The 23,765-nt window shown below is 46.6% G+C and overlaps 1 protein-coding gene across 9 annotated transcripts in view; it reads right to left on the reverse strand.

Moving 5' to 3' along the window:
* The window catches only part of PLEKHM1 (pleckstrin homology and RUN domain containing M1), a 51,663-nt gene that overhangs the window by 19,217 nt on the left and 8,681 nt on the right, over positions 1–23,765 (reverse strand). For 5 of the 9 annotated variants that reach the window (XR_010838167.1, XR_010838165.1, XM_067021138.1 and 2 more), the window contains 3 exons: positions 22,712–23,096; positions 20,314–20,940; positions 11,674–12,079 (listed from right to left, as the gene is read on the reverse strand). Coding sequence is in view for 6 of the 9 variants with exons in the window: in XM_067021139.1 (XP_066877240.1) it covers positions 11,674–12,079; positions 20,314–20,940; positions 22,712–23,096 (1,418 nt within the window). In the remaining 3 variants the exon portion in view is untranslated. The remainder of the gene's footprint in view (positions 1–11,673; positions 12,080–20,313; positions 20,941–22,711; positions 23,097–23,765) is intronic. The other 4 variants (XR_010838166.1, XM_059048727.2, XM_067021137.1 and 1 more) reach the window with 1 other exon arrangement.

The raw sequence follows: 23,765 nt of genomic DNA on the forward strand, positions 1-23,765 counted from the left end.
GCCATTTTGGACATGCATAAACGAAATTTTATAACATGTGGTCTTTTGAAACTGGCTTCTTTTCCTTAGAGTAATGTTTTCAGGGTTGATCTATGTTGTGGCATGTATCAGTACTTCATTCCTTTTTATTACCAAATAGTATTCCAACGTATGGATGTACCACATTTTGCATATCCACTCATCAGCTGATGGACATTTGGGTTGTTTACACTTTTTGGCAATTATGAATAATGCTGCAGGGAACCTTGACATACAAGTTCTTCTGTGGACACTCATCTTCTATTCCCTTTGTACATACCTAGGAGTGGAACTGATAGGTCATATGATAACAATTGTCGAACTTTTGAAGAATTTCCAAACTGTTTTCCCAAGTGGCTGCACCATTTTACATTCCTGCCAGCAACATATGAGGGTTCCAATTTCTCCACCACCTCTCCATCATTTGTTATTATCTGTATTTTTTATTATAGCCATCCTGTATAGCTGTAATAAGAAATGCAATCTTACGGTTTTTTCTTTTTTTTTTTTTTTGCGGTACGCGGGCCTCTCACTGCCGTGGCCTCTCCCATTGCGGAGCACAGGCTCCGGAGGCGCAGGCTCAGCGGCCATGGTTCACGGGCCCAGCCGCTCCGCGGCATGTGGGATCTTCCCAGACCGGGGCACGAACCCGTGTCCCCTGCATCGGCAGGCGGACTCTCAACCACTGCGCCACCAGGGAAGCCCAATCTTATGGTTTTGATTTGCATTTCTCTAACATCTAATGACACTGAGCATCTTTCCATGTGCTTATTGGTCATTTGTATATTTTCTTTGGAGAAAAGTCTATTCAAATCCTTTACCCATTTTTAAATTGGTTTATTTGTCCTTTTGTTCTTGTGTTATGGGTTGAAATGTGCTCCACCCCCCAAAAAAGATATGTTGAAATCCTAACCCTCAGTACCTCAGAACGTGACGTTAGGTGACAGAATGTGAAAACAGGGTTGCCGCAAATGCAGTTAGTTAAGATGAGGTCATACTGGGGTAGGGTGGGCCCTTCATCCAGCGCGACTGATGTCCTTATAAGAGGAGAGAAGACACACAGAGAGAGAACACCACGCGAAGACAGAGACACAGAGGGAGGCCACCGTGTGATGACGGAGGGAGGGCCTGGAGTGAGGCATCTACAAGCCAGAGAATGCCCAAGATTGCTGGAGACACTACACGTTAAGAGAAAGGCATGGAACAGATTGTTCTTCAGAATCTCCAGAAGGAACCAATCCTGCCTGAATTTGGATTTGGACTTCTAGCCTTCAGAATATCAGATACAGTAGTTCCCCTTTATCTGTGGTTTCACTTTCTGTGGTTTCAGTTACCCACAGTCAACTGTGGTCCAAAAATATTAAGTGGAAAATTCCAGAAATAAACAATTCACAATTTTCACACTGCGCGCATTCTGAGTAGTGTGATGAAATCTTGCACCATCCTTCTCCATCCTGCCTGGGCCGTGAATCACCCCTTTGTCCAGTGTATCCCACCCATTAGTCACTTAGTTAGTAGCCCTCTTGCTTATCAGATCTCCTGTCACAGTACCACAGTGCTTGTGTTCACGGAACCCTTATTTTACTTAATAATGGCCCCAAAGCACAAGACTAGTGATGCTGGCAATTCGGATCTGCCAGAGAAGCCGTAAAGTGCTTCCTTTAAGTGAAAAGGTGAAAGTTCTCAACTTAATAAGGAAAGGAAGAAATTATATTCTGAGGTTGCTAAGATCTACGTTAAGAATGAATCTTCTATCTGTGCGACTGTGAAGAAGGAAAAGGAAATTTGTGCCAGCTTTGCTGTCGCACCTCAAACTGCAAAAGTTATGGCCACAGCGTGTGATAAGTGCTTAAAGGCATTAAATTTGTAAAATAAGATATATTTTTTGGGGGGGGCAGGCCACATTCACGTAACTTTTATTACAGTATACTGTTATACTTGTTCTATTTTATTATTAGTTATTGTTGTTAATCTTTTACTGTGCCTAATTTATAAATTAAACTTTATCATTGGTATGTATGTATAGGAAAAAATACACTATATATAGGGCTAGGTACTATCCATGGTTTCAGGCATCCACTGGGAGTCTTGGAACGTATCCACTCAGATAAAGGGGAACTACCGTAATACATTTCTGTAGTTTCAAGCCATCCATTTTGTGGTCTTTTGTTATAGAAGTCCTATGAAACAAATACAAGTTACAATGTTTCTTTTTCTATTCTGGATACTAGGCCCTTGTCGGATATATGGTTTGCAAATAATTTCTCCAATTCTGTGAGCTGTCTTTTTACTTTCTTGATGGTGTCCTTTAAGGCACAAAATTTTTAAATTTTGATGAAGTCCAATTTATCTATTTTTCCTTTTGTCTGTGCTTTTGGTATTGCACTTAAGAAACCATTGCCTAAGCCAAGGTTACAAAGATTTACTCCTATGTTTTCTGCAAAGAGGTTTACAGCTTTAGCTCTTACATTTAGGTTTACAATCAATTTTGAGTTAATTTTTTTTTTAATGTCTTCCATTGGTTTTTTAAAAAAATTAATTCATTCATTCATTTTTGGCTGCGTTGGGTCTTTGTTGCTGTGCGTGGGCGTTCTCTAGTTTCAGCGAGCAGGGGCTACTCTTTGTTGTGGTGCGCGGGCTTCTTCTCTTGTTGCAGAACACGGGCTCTAGGTGCGTGGGCTTCAGTAGTTGTGGCACGCAGGCTCAGTAGTTGTGGCTCGTGGGATCTAGAGCACAGGCTCAGTAGTTGCAGCGCATGGGCTTAGTTGCTCTGCAGCATGTGGGATTCTCCCGGACCAGGGCTCAAACCCGTGTCCCCCGCACTGGCAGGCGGATTCTTAACTATCACGCCACCAGGGAAGTCCTGAGTTAATTTTTGTGTAGGGCGTGAGGCAGGGATCCACCTTTTTTTTTTTTTTTGCGGTACGCAGGCCTCTCACCGCTGCGGCCTCTCCTGTTGCGAAGCACAGGCTCCGGACACACAGGCTCAGAGGCCATGGCTCACGGGCCCAGCTGCTCCGCAGCGTGTGGGATCCTCCCGAACCGGGGCACGAACCCATGTCCCCTGCATCAGCAGGTGGACTCTCAACCACTGCGCCACCAGGGAAGCCCCGGGATCCACCTTTATACTTTTGCACGTGGATATCCAGTGGTCCCAGCACCATGTGTTGAAGGGATGTAGGGTTTTTCAGCGCTGCTTGTAGGGTCTGAGATGAGGGAGGCGCGGGTGAGCAGGACCCAGAGACCTCACTAGCTCCCTCTGCCTCTGCTCCCCACTTCTGGACAGACAGCACCCTGCGGCTCCAGGCAGCCGGGCCCTGCCCCTTCCCTTCTGTTGCTGTCTTTCCGAGTCTCAAGTTGCTCACTGGCTGAGGAAAGTGGGTGGGTCTGAGGTCAGGAGGCTTGTAGGAATGAACTCTGCCTCCTTTTCTTCACTAGTTCAAGTGCTCCCTGCCTCTCCACGCCTAAGTGTGGAAGAGCAGAGGTGAGGAAGCTGGCTGGGTGCCTAAGTGGCTGTCTACACAGAGGAAATGAGTCACCCGAGGGGTGGGACAGCCCAGCTATTTTGTTAAGTGCCACCGACCTCATCCTGATGTTGCTATTTCCAACCGCTAAATTAAGACTGCCCTCCCTGCTCCCGCAGACAGGGAATGGGGGAGCAGGGCTGGAGCCACCCAGAACGCCCGGAAGGATTGGTTTGGACAGTTTAATCCATTCAGATGCTGCCAAATTCCTTAAGCCGAGAGTGGCGCGTTCTGAGTCAGGAGCTTGGAGGTGGGCTGGGGGGCTCACAGAGCTGGGCCTCCAGGGCTTCCTCCCCAAACCCTCAGGTTGGCAGGTGCTTCCTTCTGCCAGTGACAGGACAACGTGTTGAGCAGGGTGACTGCTAGGGACTATTTACAACTCAGGGTTCTGAACAAAGCCTGTCTAAGTCATCATGAGCCAGGGGAACTCCCCAAGGAAAATGGGCTGGAGGAGCGATCACACGGCTGTCCAGGAAGCCTCCTGGGGCCGGGCACACACACCTGGGAAACCCGGCGACGTTGCAGCCCCGGATAACGGCCCTAATGGGAGAGCCCACGCTCCCTTGAGGCTCAGCTCAGGGGTCATCCATCGCCTTCTCCTGGAAGCTGTCCTGAATCACCCTCAGCCTACACCCCCTCCTACCCACCCCCAGCTGGGTTTGGGACCCCTTCTGGGCTCCCACGGCATTCTGTGTTTACCCCCATCCTGGCACCTACAGAGCTGTTTGGAACGGTCGTCCTTCTTTGTGCCTGGCACAGAGTCATAAAAGATGAGGGAATACACCTTGACTATCCAAATATCTTTCACATAAAATAACAAGGATGGGGTGAGGAAGCAAGGAGACAGGTGTGGATTTTGGGATGGTGTACGCTCACTGGTGAGGGCCTCTCTCTCCTTGGAGGAGAGGGAGACTGCCAGGAAATGCTCACACGTGGTCCAGTGGCCACAGGCCGGCCATCGGGAAGTGATACTCTAGGGAAAACCTTCTGTTCTCTTAAGCAATAGAGAAAAACAGCAGGAATACTGGGTCCTTGGAGCTTCTGCTCGTGGGCCTGGACTGAGCTCTGTGGCTGTGCCCCGCTCCAGGACCCCCAGTTATTGCATGGAGCAGGGGAGAGGGCAGCACACCACCGTTTCCCCTCCCCCCCAAACTTCCTGCCTCCTGCTCACTCAGGGCCCCATATCTGGTCCATTCTCTGCCCCTTTAACAGTGGGGGGAAATCACCAATGACCAAGGATCTAAGCCAGAGCAGCACCTGCCACCAGGACCCAAGACAGAAGAATGCCACTTGGAGTTACGACAGGGACCAGGACACTGTGTACGACAGCTAAATCCCAGAAAGGGGTGTTGGCAGAGGAGTGAGATGGCAGGTCTCTGGGCCACTTTCAAAAACTCCCTTTTGTTCAGTCTGTCCTGATTATGTCAGGCAAAGGGACTGCCTGTACCCCCTCCTGGGGGAGGGGACCACATGCCAGAGGCCAGTGGTCCATGAGGGCAGTGATTAGGGCCAAGTCTTAGGATTCAGACTGTCCTCTGGGAGTTAAACTGAGAAACGAACTCACGACCTTCCAGATGTCACAAAGGCAGAGTCACCCTAGTTTCCCCACTCCTGTCCTTCCCAGCACTTATCACAAGTGTAATTATGATGCAGATAGTTATTTGTCTAACATAGTGTCTGTCCCCAAGGAGCAGAGCCTTTGTTCCGTTCCATCGCTGTACCAAGTGTAATGCTTGGCCCATAGCTGGGGCTTTTAATTAAATTAATTAAAAACAAATTTTTAAAGAAAGACTGAATGGCTCTCGGGTTATAAAACTTGAGAGTGACTCCCTCCCCCCCCATAAAGTGTCAGATAAATAGCAGTGACTGAATGACAGACGCATAGAAAGATGCGAATCGCAGGGGCAACACAGTGACCATCTCCTGAGGAGGGAACGGATGGACCCACAGCTCCCCTCTAGAGACAGACTGTGGGAGGGGCGAGCATCCGAGGTTCTCACGCTGAACTCGGCACCCGGTGCTTCGATTCCACGGTCCCCAAGCAACCCTGCAGCAACCAGACTCCCCTGATGCCGGCCAGGAGGCGGAGGGTGACCTGGTCAGACCAACCTGCCCGCCCCAGGCACCTGGTGGAGCACTTCTCAGTGTAAACTTACAAGCTGGCATCTCAGGAGTCTCTGGACAATTTGAGAACTATTCACTGATACCTATGCTTTCCCAGGTACACTGCTCAGAGCTGACAATACAGAAGTGAACGTGGGACTTCCCTGGTGGCGCAGTGGTTAAGACTCCACGCTCCCAGTGTAGGGGCCCCGGGTTTGATCCCTGGTCGGAGAATTAGATCCCACATGCATGCCGCAACTAAGAGTTTGCATGCCACAATTAAGGATCTGGCAAGCCACAACTAAGGAGCCCGCCTGCCGCAACTAAGACCTGGTGCAACCGAATAAGTAAATAAAATAAATATTTAAAAAAAGTGAACAGACATGGTCTTTCATATCATGGAGCTAATATCCTGGACAGAAATACAGGAAATGAACACGTAGACAATGAAAGCGATAACAGAATCTAACCTAGTGATGAGTGTCATAAAGTGAAGCAGGTAAATGGGAAAGACAGTCACTGGGGATGGTGCTTTTGAAACAGGGTGGTCGGGGAAGGGGGAAACGACAGTGAGGAAAAGCAGTGAGTCGGGAAAGGGTCCAGGCAGAGGGAACAGCAAATGTAAAAGCTGGGGCTGGAAGGAGGGGGCTTTGGGAGCAGGTGCACGGAGGCAGTGCGGCGGTGGAGGTGGTGGGGACCGTCAAAGCTTGGTGAGCACAGGAGGAGCTTTGTTGACGAGGTAAGCTGTTCTGTCCATCAGCTCTAGGACCCTGGCGAGACAGGATGTCAGAGCCAGCAACACAGAAGCCAGACCCTCGAAAGGAGTGAACTCACCACAGTCAAGGCCACGCTGGGGAGCCCTGTTGCGGCCCACAGCCACTGTCCACAAGAGACATCCCTTGCCTCTAGCTCAAGTGGGGGCTTCCGAGCCTTTTTCTTCAACCTTTGGTGTGTGCTGCTGGTCTTATAGTCACAACCTTCAGGGTCTTGTGACATTCTGGGCCTAAAGCCACCTTCAAGATAGCAAAAACTGGGGAACTCCCTGGCGGTCCAGTAGTTAGGACTCGGCGCTTTCACTACGGTGGCCCGGGTTCAATCCCTGGTCGGGGAACTAAGATCCCGCAAGCTGCAAGGCCCGCCACCCCCCTCAAAAAAAAGAGAGCAAAAACTGAGAGTCTGACCCACACTTACACAATTCCATGATGTATACAGTCATACTAGATAAATGGTACTAAGTCAATCAGATATTCATTTGGAAAACACCTACCTCACACCATATACAAAAACTAATCCCAGATGAACCATAAACCTAATTGTAAAAGGTAAAATATGAAAGCTTCTAGAAGAAAATACAGGGATTTCCACAGCCTTCATAGCCTTGGGGTAGACAAAGATTTTAAAAATAGACACAAAACACATTGATCGAAAACAAAAAGACTGATAAATTGAAATTCATTACAATTAAGAACTTCTGTGACTTCCCTCGTGGTCCAGTGGGTAAGACTTCGAGCTCCCAATGAAAGGGGCCTGGGTTTGATCCCTGGTTGGGGAAGTAGATCCTGCATGCATGCCACAACTAAGAAGTCCACATGCTGCAACTAAAAATCCCACATGCCACAATGAAGACCCCACGTGCTGCAATTAAGACCCAGCACAGCCAAAGTAAATAAATAAATAAATAAATTTTAAAAATTAAGAACCTCTGTTCGACAAAAGATACCATTAAGAGATTTAAAAGGCCAGCCATAGACTGTAAGAAGATATTTGCTATATACATATATTTTTCTCCGGTAAAAGACACATCCACAGTATATAAAGACAAGGGTTTTCAATAAGGAAAACACATACAACTCAATTTAAGAATGAGACATTTGTAGTGAGGTGGATGGACCTAGAGTCTGTCATACAGAGTGAAGTAAGTCAGAAAGAGAAAAAGAAATATCGTATGCTAACATGTATATATGGAATCTTAAAAAAAAAAGTGATTCTGAAGAACCTAGGGGCAGGACAGGAATAAAGACGCAGATGTAGAGAATGGACTTGAGGACACGGGGAGGGGGAGGGGTAAGCTGGGACGAAGTGAGAGAGTGGCATGGACTTATAAATACTACCAAATGTAAAATAGCTAGTGGGAAGCAGCCACACAGCACAGGGAGATCAGCTCGCTGCTTTGTGACCACCTAGAGGGGTGGGATAGGGAGGGTGGGAGGGAGATGCAAGAGGGAGGAGGAGATATTGGGATATATGTATATGTATAGCTGATTCACTTTATTATACAGTAGAAACTAACACACCACTGTAAAGCAATTATACTCCAATAAAGATATTAAAAAAAAAGAAAGAGACAATGACTTTAAAGGATGCTTCCACAAAGCAAATGAAAAGGTATCAATATCATTAGTCATCAGCGAAATGCAAATTAAAACCACGGTGAGATACCACTATACACCTACAAGAGTGGCCAAAATGTAAAAGACTGATAATACCATTGACTATGATAAATAGCAATGAAAACGATCATATATGGCTACTGTGAGTATAAGTTAGCACAAGCACTTTAGAAAACCATTTGGCAGTATCTATTAGAGCTAAACATATGCCTACCCAGTGACCTAGCAATTCCATTCTTAGATGTACACCCAGAAATGAGTACACAGGTTCACTGAAAGGCAAGTACAAGAATGCTCATAGCTGCTTTCTTCATAATAGCCCAAACCTGAAAACAACCCAAACATTTGTTAATGGGAGAATGGATAACTATGATGTGATATATTCTTACAGTGGAATACTACACAACAATGGAAAAGAACAAACTAGAGCTTCAGGCTACAGGTACAGATGAATCTCACAGACATAGTGTTCAGTGAAAGAAGTAAAAGAGTACATACTGTATGATTCCATCTATATGAAGTTCAACAACAAGACAAACTTTATGGACTAGAAGTCAGAATGGTGGTTTCCTCTGGAGCAGGGCGGTGAGTGGGAGAAGGCATGAGGGAAGCTTCTGGTGGCTGGAAATGTTCTGTCTCTTGATCTGGATGGTGGTTACAGAGTGTATATGACATATAATTATTCACTGAGGTGTACACTGAGGCTCTGGGTACTTTATTTTTTTTAATTTTAATTTTTATTTTTTTGCGGTACGCGGGCCTCTCACCGCTGCGGCCTCTCCCGTCGCAGAGCACAGGCTCCGGACGCACAGGCTCAGCAGCCATGGCTCACGGGTCCAGCCACTCCTCGGCATGTGGGATCTTTCCAGACCGGGGCACGAACCCGTGTCCCCTGCATCGGCAGGCGGACTCTCAACCACTGCGCCACCAGGGAAGCCCGCTCTGGGTACTTTAAATACACCATTCCTCAAAAAATGTTTAAAGGGGCAAAGTGGGACAATTCAATGGGGAAATAATAGTCTTTTCAACAAATGGTGCTCATACAGCTGTATAACCACATGCAAAAGAAATGAAGTTAGAGCATAGATTTAAATGTAAGAAAATAAATAAATAAATGTAAGAGATGAAACTTAAAAATTTTTAGAACACATGGGAGTAAATCTTCATGACCTTGGATTAGGAAATGAGTACTTAGATATGACACCAAAAGCACAAGTGACAAAAGAAAAGACAGACAACAGCAAAATTTAAAACTTTCATGCTTCAAATGATATAATCAAGAAAGTGAAAAGACAACCCTCAGAATAGGAGAAAAATTTGCAAATCATTTATCTAATAAGGGTCTAGTGTCAAGAATATATAAAGAACTATATAACTCAATTTATTAAATAACCCAATTTAAGAATGGGCAGGGACTTCCCTGGTGGTTCAGTGGATAAGACTCCACGCTCCCAATGCAGGGGGCCCGGGTTTGATAGCTGGTCGGGGAACTAGATCCCACATGCACGCCGCAGCTAAGAGTTCGCATGCCGCAACTAAGACCCAGCGCAACCAAATAAATAAATAAATAAATATTTTTAAAAAGTCTGTGACAACTGTAATCTGTTTAAAAAAAAAAAGAATGGGCAAATGTTTTGAATGGACATTTCTCCAAAGAAAACACACAAATGGCAATAAGCATTTAGATGAAAAGATGCTCAATATCATTAGTCATCAGAGAAATGCAAATCAAAACCATAATGAGATACCACTTGTCACCCACTAGGATGGCTATAATAAAAGCAAAAACAAAAAAACCAGACAGTAAGAACTGTTGGTGTGGATGTAGAGGAATGCACTGCTGGCTGAAATATAAAACAAGGCAGCTGCTCTCGGCAGTTCCTCAAAAGGTTAAATATAGTTACCATATGAGCCCAAAATTCTACTTCAAGGTATGCATCCAAAAAAGTTAAAAACATATGTCCAAGCAAAAAATTATACATGAATGTTCACAGTAGCATTATTCATAATAGCCAAAAAGTAGGAAAAACACCAATGTTCATTAACTTACTAACAGATAAATAAAATGTGATACAACCATCTAATGAAATCTACAGTGGGATACTGCTCAGCAAGGAGAAGGAATGAAGTACTGATACAGGCCACAACATGGATGAAACATTTTGCTAATTGAAAGAAGCCAATCACAAATGTCACATATTATATGATTCCATTTATGTACAATGTCCAGAACAGGCAAATCTATAGACAAAGGAGATTAGTGGTTACCAGGGGTTGAGCGGGGTGAGGTAGGAGGGGAAAGGGACAGGAGTGATTGCTAATGGGTAGGGGTTTTCTTTTATGGGAGATGAAAATGTTTTAAAATTAGACTGTGGTGATGGTTGTACAAATCTGTGAATATACTAAAACAAATTGAATTATACACTTTAATTAGGTAAATTGTATAGTATGTGAATTATATCACAATAAAGCTGTTAAAAAAAAGAGAGTGGATATGCCTCTTCTATAGTCTATTTCATGGCGCGGGCCCATCCTGAGTTATAGGATCTGGAAGCTACAGGCCAAAGGAGAGATGTGTGTGGATGGAACGGAAAGAGCAAGACTATATCCCCAACACAAGCCCCAGACGGCAGCTAGGATGAGCTCTGGGTTTTATGTGTCTGTGTCCACGTGCACTCCAATTCCTACTTCTCCTTTTCATGACCCAAGAACAAATGCGAAATGGCACAAGAGCCTGGGTTCACAGCTTGACTACTGCTTCCCGGGGTCCACAGTTCTAGCCTCTACCTTCGGGGCTCTCTCCAGGACAGTCCCAGGGCTGGCTTCCTCGGGTCATCAACACACTGGATTGGCTTATACTAGAACAGCGCTGTCCCACAGAAATACAATGCAAGCCACATAGGTCACCTTAAATGTTCTAGTGGCCACATTTTAAAACGTTTAAAAAAGCAGGTGAAATTAATTTTAATAATATATTTTATTTCAAATACGTATTTTAAATGTTTTCATTTTAACATGATCAATAACCAAATTATGAATGACACATTTTACATTCTTTTTTTCCTAATAAGTCTTCAAAATCCAGTGTTTATTTTACTCAGCTTATCTCAATTTGGACGAGCCATGTTTTAAGTGCTCCAGAGACACATGTGGCTAGCGGCTGCCCAAGTGGACAGTGCAGTTCGAAATCTGGTTCGTGTTGCAAAATGAGTATTTTCAAAGCCTGGTGCTTTATGAAAATGTTAATTTAATAATAACAAGTACTGAGGAGGAAACGAAAGCTCAGTGAGGTGAAGTACCTCGCCTAAGGGCATAAGGGCATAACCCCCGAGTGGCGGGGTTAAGAGAGGAGAGTCTGCAGTTGGGTGAGAATTGGCTTCTCCGCAGGGTCCATGTGCAGATGACAGGAGGCACCCATGGGAAGAGATGGGCGCACAGCCTGGCTCACGTCCACCACTCACACCCCAAGGAACAGTAGCTCCATCACCACAATGCTATTAATTCCAAACCATGCAGGGTGAGAGGCTCGGGGGGAAACGGCAGAGGCCACTCGGGGTCTCTAGCTGGAGAAACCCTGCACCGCCTCTGAGACATTCACCAACACCCCCCGCAAAAAAACCCCAGCTTGTACCACTCACCGGACTGGTGGGTGAGGGAACCACAAGGCCCAGCCGAGGTCCATCCTCCTCCGCAGGCTTCTGCTGGCCACTTCCTTGGCCGACTGCTCTGGTCGCCTCCCTCACAGGACTAGAAGGCTGCTGGCCTGAAGTGCTCCCCGAAGGGACAGCTTGGGCACTGCCCGGCTGTGGCCAGCCCAGGGCGCCAGGTGCCTGGGAAAGCGGCTCCTGCTTGTGGTCCCCATCTCGAGTCCCAGGGGGTGCTTGGGCGGGGCGGGGCTCTGCAGGCACCTCAGAGTGCAGGGGTGTGCTGGTGTCCGGGCCGCGGAGGGCGAGCAAGGCCTGCAGCGTGGGAACCTCCGTTTCTCGGCTCCGCCTGTCGGTTGGCACAGAGTTCACCTGGGCTTTGCTGAATTCCCACAACACCCTGGAAGTTTTTAAACAAAGAAACCTGTGTGACGGGGTGGTCGGCTGGAATGCCCGAGGCTAAGCGGAAAACTGCTGTTTTGTGATTGAACAAAAAAACGAAAGAAAACAATCCCCAGCCCCTGAATCATGGCTGTGCTTCCGGCTCACACACACAGACGCTCCCAGCAAAGTTGCTCCGCAGCTGGGACTTGGGCAGGCTGGGAAGGCAGGTGAGTTGTGCGGCCCAGGATCTCAGCTGACAAAGCTCACAAGGCAGAGGAAAGGACTAGAGGCGAAGGGGAACTGACTGCCTTTCACCCTCTGAACAGGCTAACTGTGGGCCTGAAGAGAACAGCTGTGTGGCCGGTCCCTGCCCCAAGGCGACCTCAGCAGTGCCTCGGTGAACAGCATGTCTCAGAGCTGGGTTCCAAGACTCTGCTCCCTGGGACACGGGCTTGGGTGAAGTGCGGACCCGCTTTGTTCCTGGAACAGTAACTGAGCAGCAGGGTCAGGGTGAGGGGCTGGGTGTGGATCCAAAGAAGCCTCAAATCCCCAGAAGCTGCTGCTGGAGCACAGTGTATACAAGCTGTGCAGCAGGTGTGCCCGTGTACACAGGGTGTGCTCCTGATGGAACTGGCACTTTCTGCCCGTCAGTGGTGTGTCTGGGGCCGGGGGAGCCAATGTCACTGTCTTTGTGTACACACACACACACACACACACACACACACACACACACACACACACACACACACACATATAGTTCTGGGACTTCTGGAATGTGCACTGGCTAGTGGCTGCTTCTCCCTCTCTCCCTCTCCTGAGGCTTCCGAGAATCCAAGTTGTGTTTCTGAAGTAAACCTATTTGCCGTCTCCACCTCTGCTTATGAATCCAGTGAGGACATCATGGGCAAAAAAATGCAGGTTCTGGTGGCAAGAAAGCTGTCTGGAGCCCAAGAGATCTCACAATCGCACGTATCTGCCCTAATGGCTTAGACTGAGTGCAGAAGACACATCAAACTCCCCTTAATGGGGTTATGGAAAAGAGGATTTTAGAACTCAGGTTTTCATCTGATTGTCTCCTAGGTGAGGTCTGCTCTTATTTACACCATCATAACCCCAAACAACATTTTAAGACATTTGAGACAAGAAGAGGTGACCAACGCATGCGTTTCTGGGCAACTGATTTTCAACAGAGGTGCTGAGACATTTCAGTGGGGAAAGAATAGTCTTTCAACAAATGGCGCTGGGATAAGTGAACAGTTCCACTCAGAAGAATAAAGTTGGACTCATCTCACACCATACAAAAAAATTAACCCCAGATGGATCAAAGACCTAAAGGTAAGTACGAAAACTATAAAACTCTTAGAAGGAAACAGGCGTAAAGCTTCATATCTTTGGATCAGGCAATGGTTTCTTAGATATGACATCTAATGCATAAGTGACTAATAAAAAAATATAATAAAAATATTTGCATATAAAATGTGCAATTATCATATATCTGATAAGAGTCTAGTACCCAGAATATACAGAGCTCTTACAACTCAACAATAAATAACCCAATTTAAAAACAGGCAAAGGACGGGACTTCCCTGCTGGTCCAGTGGTTAAGAATCCACCTTCCAATGCAGGGGACGCGGGTCCGATCCCTGGTCAGGGAACTAAGATCCCACAAGGCACAGGGCAACTAAGCCCACGTGCTGCAAGTAGAGAGAAACCCGTGGGCCGCAACGAAGAGCCCGTGTGCCACAACTAAGACCTGACTCAGCCAAAAATAAATAAATAAATAGTACAGATGAACTGGTTCGCAGGGCAGAAAAAGAGACACAGATATAGAGAACAAACGTATGGACACCAAGCGGGGAGAGTGGTGGTGGGGGTGGTGGTGGTGGCATGAATTGGGAGATTGGGATTGACATGTATACACTGATATGCATAAAATGGATAACTAATAAGAACCTGCTATATAAAAAAATAAATAAAATTCAAAAAATATATATATTTTTAAAAAAAGCACAATGCTTTCAAAAAATAAACAAATAAAAAATAAAAATAGGCAAAGGAAAAAAAATAGGCAAAGGATTTGAATAGATATTACTCCAAAGAAGATATACAAATGGCCAATGAAGACATGAAAAAGTGCTCAAAATCATTAGACAATAGCGAAATACAAATCAAAACCACAATGAGATACTACTGTACGCCCAACAGGATGGCTATAATAAAAGGGACAGAGAATAATAAGTACTGGCAAAGATGTGGAGAAATTGGAACACATATATATTATCAGTGGAAATGTGAAATGGTGCAGCCCCTGAGGAAAACATTTGGTAGTTCCTCAGAAAGTTAAATATAGAGTTATCACGGGACTCAGTAATTCTACTCTTACATACTTACCCAAAAGAATTCAAAACATATGTCCACACAAAATACTTGTAAATGAATGCTCATAGCAACATTATTCATAATAGCCAAAAAGTGGGAAAAAATGTCCATTAATTGATGAATAAATGAACAAATTGTAATATATCCATACAATTGAATATTATTTGCCCATGATATACGCTATATAACGTGGTTGAACCTTGAAAACACGGTACTAAGTGAAAGAAGGCAGTCACAAAAGGCCACATATTCTATGACTCGATTGATATTAAATGTCCAGGAAAGGTAAATTCATAGCTAATGGGTAAGGGACTTCCTTACAGGGTAATGAAAATGCTCTTGAAGTAGACAGCAGTAGATGTTGAATTCACGACCTTGTGAATATACTGAAAACCACTGAACAGTACACTTTACAATGGTGAACGTTATGGTATGTGAACCGTATCTTGATAAACAAACAGATGACCTCTCAGAGAAAGGTGTAAATGTGTTTGTGGAATAGTTACGGGGGGGAACGCAGGTGAGGACTCACTCTTCCTCTAAAAGCCACACTCTAAAAACAGACCCACAAAAAATCCAAGAGTGCAATTTGCAGCGAGTAGGCAAGGATGAGTTCTGGAAAGAAAGGGGTAGTTTCCACAGGCAGAGGAGGAGGGGCACTTGCTAACCACTTATATGTGTCCATACCACGGGGCCCCCTTCTGAAATGAACTAGGGTGTCAGACTTTTTACAAGGTCCGCTGTGAGGTCCCGGCTCCGCATGGGCTCCCGGGAGGTGGTGCGGTGAGTGATTAAAAGCAGGGCCTCCCGAGTCCACCTGGCCTTGGTTAACACATGGCTGTGGGCCCCACGATGTGAACATTAAGTTCATGGACTTAATTCCCTTATCTGGAAAATGGATGTGGTACCAGCACCCAACTTTTATGACTGTGACAAAGATTCAATGACACAATACAGGTGCAGGTAAAGTGCTTAGCACAGTGTCTGGCACAAAGTGATCAATAAATGTTAACCTCATTATCACTGATAAGACTGCTTAGCCTCCGTGTACACAAACATAAACATGTAAGGAAAGGAACAGATTTACTGAAATATTCACTAGCGTTACCAAAACAGTTATCAATTAGAAGTGAATCCTAACCTATAAGAAAGATTTTAATGACAAGCGTAGACTGGGTGTTAGAATAAATGAGTGACAACGCTTAGAGAAATGTCACCAAACAGCAAGAAGCTTGTGTGATCAATTAGAGCTTCTGTCAAATCAAAACCAAGGTCAAGGGGAATTCCTTGGCAGTCCAGTGGTTAGGACTCTGCACTTCCATTGAAGGGGGCACGGGTTCAATCCCTGGTCAGGGAACTAAGATCCTGCAAGCTGCAGGGCACGGCCAAAAAAACTCCAAAAAAACAAAAAACCCAGGTCAAGGTGAAATGAAGCTCACAGAGCTTCACCAGAATTGGTGAAGGACCCAGTGAGAATAAGAGAGACATGTACATCAAGTGGAAAAAAGGGCTAGAGATGAGATTTTGAAGGAAAGGCAAAAGAAAAAACATTTTTAAAAATTTTGAGGAAAATGAAACATAGAAATGAAACTGGGGGCAAAAAAAAAAGAGGAAAAGAAATGAAACTGAAACCACTACAATCCTTCCACTCTGGTCTGGTTCAGGGCCATGTTTTCCAAAATCTTTCTATTCGAAAATTGTTTTGTTTTGTTTTGTTTTTTGGCTGCGCCGCCCGGCATGTGAAACCTTAGTTCCCCGACCATGGATTGAACATGGATTGAACCCAGGCCCCCCCTGCATTAGAAGTGCGGAGTTCTTAACCACTGGACTGCCAGGGAAGTCCTCTATTAGAAAATGTTTAAACTTTGTGCTTTCATTTAGAGAACAATCTGGAAAAAAAGTATATGTAAAAAAAGTATAGATAAATACTTATGTATGAAGTAAATTAAAAGCATGGCCTGGAGAATCTGAATGGCCACCTTATAAAGTACCCCTGACAAGTGATCCTGAGCCTGCAGTTTTCCTGAACATGCAGACTATTGTGTTGGTGATACACAATACTATCTGGCAGTCAAAGGCCACTAATAAAGGCAAAGAGGTGGCCTCATGTGCTAAGAATCATCTCCCCCAAGGGAAGGCCTCATGACAATGACCTCTGACAAATATTACTAACCAAGGTTTGGCAGCAGTGCACGTGAGGACAAGCAGTAGGGGAACGGACTTCACAGGTACACAGCAGTAAAATGACACCGCCGCCCAGTGAGCACGCGTGCTGTGTCAGACGCTGCTCTAAGCATTTGACAGATCTAAATTCATTTCATCTCCCCAGCATTCCTTTGAAGCATTCTTATCCCCATTTTACAGATGAGTACATCAAGGTCAGAAAGGTTGAGTAACTTGTCCGAGATGGCAAAGCTGGTTGATGGAGGGCTCAGGCAGTCCAGCTCCTGAGTCCACACTTTTTACCGCTAGACTGCACCTATGCTTCTCAGTGATATAATTATAATTCAGGATATAATTATAATTCAGACCCAATGAACACAAAAGAAGCTGTGTAGGGCAGTCGATCCTCTCTTCTCAAGGCAAACTGTAATTTGGCTTCTGCAAAACATTAATAAGTTTCATTTGGAATGTTATGGGTTTTGCGCTTCATGTTTAATTTGTAGATTTTTTCTTTTTTCTTTTTTGAGCCGCACCGAGAGGTTTGTGGGATCTTAGTTCCCCGACCAGGGATTGAACCTGGGCCCTGAAAGCGCAGAGTACTAACCACTGGACCACCAGGGAATTCCCAGTTTGTAGATGTTTTGATTTTATAGTTGTAAGAGTTTTAAGCACAACGTGTTTATGCCTAATTTTAAGTTATATACATTTAAGTAACACAACAACTTCAGCAAACTGTTACGTGTTGGTGAGAATCTTTACCCTTAAATCTTAGAAACGCTGGTCTCTGTGAATGCTCCAAGACAAACTTCCAGCCCAGCTCTAAGAATGATGGCGCTGGCTGCATGCGTGTGTGTGTGTGTGTGTGTGTGTGTGTGTGTGTGTGTGTGTGTGTGTGTGTGTGCGCGCGCGCGCGCGCGGTGTCTGATGCTTTCTCACATCACTGTCCAGTGTTGGTCTGTACATCCTGACCCTCTTCCCTTGAGTTCCCGTTGAATACCCAGGACAACACTTCCCATGCAGGGTGGATGGTCACTGATTCACTGACCTTAGCTGGAATTTTCCAATCACAAGACTCGTGAAAGATATAGGCAAGGCACATGACAAAGAGAAGGCTGGCTGGTCTGCGGGAGGAGGGAGAGACAACCACGGGCTAAGACAGGTGACTGAGCCTCAGTCACGCCACGGGCCCAGCCATCTCTGGGGTGGGGGCTGCTGCTTCCCAGCACGTTATGTCTAATCCTTCCGTTCGACATGTGAAAATTCTATCTGATGTGCTTGATGTTCAGAGGCCATTTCTGGGACCTACCAGACATTCTTATGTGTGCATCTCACTCATGGGTATCTCACTTGATTCTCAACCAGCCCTATGAGGGAATTTCCATTTTATTTGTTTGTTTGTTTGTTTGTTTTTGTGGTACGCGGGCCTCTCACTGTTGGGGCCTCTCCCGTTGCGGAGCACAGGCTCCGGACGCACGGGCTCAGCGGCCATGGCTCACGGACCCAGACGCTCCGCGGCATGTGGGATCTTCCCGGACCGGGGCACGAACCCGCGTCCCCTGCATCGGCAGGCGGACTCTCAACCACTGCGCCACCAGGGAAGCCCAGGAATTTCCATTTTAATGACAAAGAAACAATAAAATAGGTAACTAATAAGGACCTACTGTATAGCACAGGGAACTCTACTCAATATTCTGTAATAACCTATATGGGAAAAGAATCTAAAAATGAGTGGATATAAGTATATGTATAACTGAATCACTTTGCTGTACAGCAGAAACTGAAACAACATTGTAAATCAACTCTACTCCAATAAAAATTTTAAAAAAAAGAAAGATAAAGAAACAGAACCTCAAAAAGAGTTAGCCACGTACGAGACATTACTGGGCTTGTAGGTGGTGGAATGGGGCTTGAAACTAGATCTGCTCCAGGGCCAGTCCATGACACCCAATCCTGGTGTGATTCCCACACCGGGTGGGAGCCCTGTAAAGACCTGAACCAAGGTGGGGGGAAGGGTGGGGAACAGCAGGAGTGGAAAGGTCCTAAACACAGCTGATGTAACACAGGTCCTACTGGAGGAAATGCTTCACAGACGGCTACCAATTTTTACCTATGAGACGAGCAAATTTCCAAAAGTTTAATGATACCTTCTGTTGACAAGGCTGAGAGGACACAAGCACAGCCCTGATGGAGTGCAAATAGGCAATATCTGTGAAAATTACAAGTTAATTTATTCCTTGGCTCAGCAATTTTGCTTCTGGGAATTTACTGAACAGAGATAGCTTGTGTAGGCCTAAAGGACCACATACACAGGTTATTTATAGAAACACTGAACTCCAATGTCCATTAAACTCTGGGCTGATTCAATAAACTAAGGTACATTCATACAATGGAAAAATCTGTAATAGGAAAAAAAAAAAAAAAAAAGCTCTGATATGAAAAGATCTCCCAAACAAGGTATAGAATAATGTATTTATAATTTATACTAGCTTTCGTGGAAAGAAGGGAATAAGAAATATAATAACCTGTAAGGGAAAAGAATCTGAAAAACAATATATTTTTTATATATATAACAATATGTTATATATATTTATTTATATATATATTATATATATAACATATTTATATATATGTATAAATAACTGAATTACTGTGCTGTACACCTGAAACTAACACAGCATTGTAAATCAACTATACTTCAATTTTTAAAAAAAAGAAAGAAGAAAGAAAATTTTAAAATTTGTACATTCGTATTTGTTACAGATGCATTTAGAAACTGGAAAAATATGCAAGAAATTAATATTTATGGCTACATAAATACAGTGGGAAAGACTTTTCACTGTATATATTTTAGATTTTTTTTAAACTATAAAAATATATTATCTATTCAAAAATTAATGTTGGGCTTCCCTGGTGGCGCAGTGGTTGAGAGTCCGCCTGCCGATGCAGGGGACACGGGTTCGTGCCCCGGTCCGGGAAGATCCCACATGCCGTGGAGCGGCTGGGCCCGTGGGGCCGTGGCCGCTGGGCCTGCGCGTCCGGAGCCTGTGCTCCGCAACCGGAGAGGCCACAAAAGTGAGAGGCCCGCATACCACAAAAAAAAAAAAAAAAAAAAAAAAAAAAAATTAATGTTAAAAAGCCTGAAGGAAGGAAGGCTCTGGCCAGGCTCCCTTCCCCAGTCAAGTTCGTCACTCCGTGTCCTCCTCCTCCACACACTTGCTCGTCCCCATTTGTCTGCCACCCCCTTCCTGGCATCACTCAGGCTTTGTGTCCCCCAGAAGGTCTTCTGTGAGGTCCCGGAAGATCACCCTTATGCACTGTGCTTCACTGCACTTTTCTGGAAGCTGTACATAGAGCTCTGAACTATAAGTTTCCTTCTCTCCAGAGGAAGACGACAATCATACTTCACACTAAATCTCAGAGAGATTAAATAACTTGTCACAGGTCACCAGGACAGAGCTGGGGCTGGAACCAACTCTGAGCCCCATCTGAATGCATTCTCCCCACTGGCCCCAGTCTTTCTAAAGGTACAGCTCCCAGCAATTCCAGTCCCTGGGGGAGAGTCCCTGCCCCCCTTCGTCTGTCTTTATGCCCTAACAGAGTTGCGTGCTCACTGACAGGCAATCACATGCCCCAGGAAGGGAGGGAGGGCAAGAGGAAGAGAAGGAAGGAAGGAGAAAGAGAGGGAAGGGGTAGGGGAGGGGTACTCACTCTTGCAGAGACGGGTCCGAATCGTCAGCATTTGCCAACCCCAGGTCTGAGTCGCAGGACATGGGCTCCTCGGAACGGTCTGGACTCTTGGAGCCGTTCTCTTGGAGCAGGCAGCTGTCAGAGTTGAGGCTGCAAGAGAGCTGGGACGAACTGGCCGTGTCCAGACTGAGGGAGGAGGCCGTGAGCCCCCTGTTCCGTCGGATCTTATGGCCCGAGTGCTGGACCTCGATGTCCTCCGAGCCTGAGGAATGGGAGATGGAATCCAGAGACTCCTTCCGCTGTAGTTCTGCTCCAGAGGTAGTGAGGGGGTCGAGCTCCGAGAGCGGGCAGAGCCCGGAGAGGGCCAGCGGGGTGAGCGTCCACTCGTTTAGGATGGCAGACTTGTAGGAGAGCTCGAAGGACAGGGACGTCAGGCCCTGCAGGAAGCTCAGGAGGAACTCGCCCTCCTCGGCGTCACGGAGCAGGGCCGTGGGCTGGTAGTACTCGCACAGGCGGGCCTGCTCCTGCAGCAGCAGCTTCAGGTAGCACTCCATCAGGCCATCATTGAGGGCCAGCCGCAGCCAGGCCCGGCAGCGGCCCACGTCCGTGCTCACGAAGATCAGGTGCTCCAATTCCGAGATGATGTGTCTGGGAAGGTGGGGAACACACGTGTTTCAAGAAACAACTCCAAATCACGGACATGCCATTTTATCCACTGGTTAGCAAGAGCCAGTAACGACCGCAAATATACATAGGCGTGAAAAACTCCTGGATAACAGCGTTCAAAGGGGAATTTAGAAAGGTTCAGCTCTAACCCCCCAACTTTTTTACGTTTAGTGTTATGAAGGATTGTTGCCATTTTCATGACAACTACCCGTCCGGCCCCTGACATCATCTGCTCATCCAGGACATGTCTGCTAAGCCCCTAAATTTTAGGTTGAGGTCCTTGGAGCTGTGAAGACACAGGGTAGAGTCATGGTCCCTATCCTTGGTCCAGGAAACCGCCGTTCAAGGGCATACTGAGGTGAGCCCTGTTGATAGCAGAGCTGGGGTGAGGGCTGGGTAATCACCTCTCGGTTGGAGTAAGAAAAACGCCACAGAAGAGGGTAGTATCTGAGCTGGGCCTTGAGGGACTGCAAGACGCAAAGATGGATGGAGAACCTTTGGGGCACGAGGGACTGACGGAGAGAAAACCATAAAGGGTAGGAAAGCAACAGACTGTAACAGGAGTGGGGAGTGCTCCAGTTACAGCACAGGGACGAAGGGTGGGTGATTGGGTTGCAAAGCCAGGTAATGCAGGGCCTTGAGTATCAAACAGGGAGGCAAAGTGGGGCGATGCTCCCCACACCAGGCTGTGCATCGGAATCACCTGGGGAACTAGGTTAGGATACAGGTTCCGGGGCCCCAGCCAAGTGAAGCAGACCCCAGGCTGGCATTTGGGAGCCTGTGGGCTACAGGTTTTTGCTCAGGAAAGGGACGTGCTCGCAGCTACGCAGGCTTCAGGATGGGGTGCTCGTACTCAACCCGACCGCCCCCCCCCACGTGTACCAAACTCAGCTCCTGAATGCCTCGGTCTGACGTAAACGCCCCTCCTCTGACTACCGCCATCCCCTGCGCACGTCTCCTCCATGGGAGTGCGGACCGTACTCTGCAGAACCCAGTGATGGAGCTCTGGTCAGCTTAAGCTCAGTAAATGTTGGCCGACTGACCAAAGGAAAGACAGAATGAGATAAGGGGGACAATTAGAAAGGCACTGCCACCCAAGAGTGAGGTAAGAGCCTGAGATAGGGCAGCAGCAGTAGCACGGGAAGGAAGATTAGACACTGACAAAGGCGCCTTCGGGCAGGAGGTGGCATTTAATAGCCCCGAGAGGAACAGGGTCAGCTGCCTGCTGCAAAGCCCGGGCGGTTCAGGGCAGGGCCAGCAAGACAAGTGTCTCAGAGCATACATTCAGAGGCTCTAGCCGGATGCCACCCTTCTTAAAAAAAAAAGAAACAAACCCTACCCCGTTACAAGTGTGATACGTAGCACACACACGTGCAAACACCCTAAGGCAGGGTCAGCAAACTTCTGGAAAGGGCCAGACAGTAAAGATTTCAGGTTTTGCAGGCCGCACAACCTCTGCTGCAACTACCGAATGTGCCAGAGGGTGGTAAAAAGAAGGCTCCTGTTCCTGCTCAGGACGACCAGCCCAGGGGCTCGATGCTGCCCCAGGCCATGGTCTGAGGGGCTCACTGAGCCCTGGTCTAACATCCCCCCACCTCCACCCCACTTGGTCCACCATCTCCTCTCCAGGACACAGGGCTCTCTGTGTCTCTCCCACATGGCTGGAGGGAAGAGCCCAGCGTCCCACACTCTGAAGCTCCTCCCCAACTGAACCGCCTCCACCCCCGGCCCCGCCGCCCCCAGCAGCTCTCACTTGTGGGTGACAGCTTTCAGGAGGGTCCAGAAGACGGGCTGAGGCAGAGGCTTCTGGTGGGCACTTTTCTTCCTTTTCCCTCCGGCCTCGGCTCGGATGTGCTTGGTGTGCAGGCCGTGGATGAAGACGGCTTCCAGGGCGCTGCACATGCTGTTGGCATCTCCGTCTTCACTTGTGACCGCTGTGTCCAAGGACACATACTGCTTCTGCAGTGCCTTCACAGAGCCCACTAGCTTCTTCTTGATGACCTGGGTGGCGCCAGACATAACACAGGCCTTTAGAGGCTCCTGTGGCGACCCCTGCAATGTGACTCTTCTTGTGGCCAAACACATGGGTCCACATGCATGCACAAATCTACATATCTGTGTAGCGAAACGAGTACAGGCTAACGGTAGAAAATAAAGAGAAAGCAGAGAGAAGAAAAGGAAAATCACCCCAAGACGTGTTGTTAGTTTTTGCAAAGATATGTGTGTTTTTAAAATTTCTTTGTTTTCTATTTTTTATTTACTTATTTATTGGCTGCATAGAGAGGCTTGCGGGATCTTAGTTCCCCGATCAGGGACTGAACCCAGCCCACGGCAGTGACAGCGCTGGGTCCTAACCACTGGACTGCCAGGGAAATCCCTGTTTGTTTTTTAAACCAAACTTCAGTGAGCTGATAGCCATATAAACCTTGTGTTTAAATACTGGCTCCATCAGAGTTACAGCTATGGGAGCTTGGGTAATCCATTTAGGGCAGGGGTGAGGCTTTCCACCTTAATCACATGGCCAACATTCCACTGAGAATCAACAAGTTAAGAGGCAAAAAGTGCTGCTTTAGAACAATAAAACCACCCAGAAATAGGAGCACGCTTTACATGAAGAGAGATCCTAGACCTGGCAGTCAGAGCCTGGGTTTAGTCTCAGCTCTGTCAGTCACCAGTTGGGTCACCTCAGATATTTCACTTAACCTCTCTGAGCCTCAACTTTCTCATCTGTTAAATGGAAATAATACTTGGTGATTTACAGCTGGGGGTATTACTCTATGAAGGTAGGACTAGTTTTTTATTCATCC

The sequence above is a fragment of the Kogia breviceps genome, chromosome 19 (assembly GCF_026419965.1).
Source record: "Kogia breviceps isolate mKogBre1 chromosome 19, mKogBre1 haplotype 1, whole genome shotgun sequence".
Lineage (NCBI taxonomy): Eukaryota > Metazoa > Chordata > Mammalia > Artiodactyla > Physeteridae > Kogia > Kogia breviceps.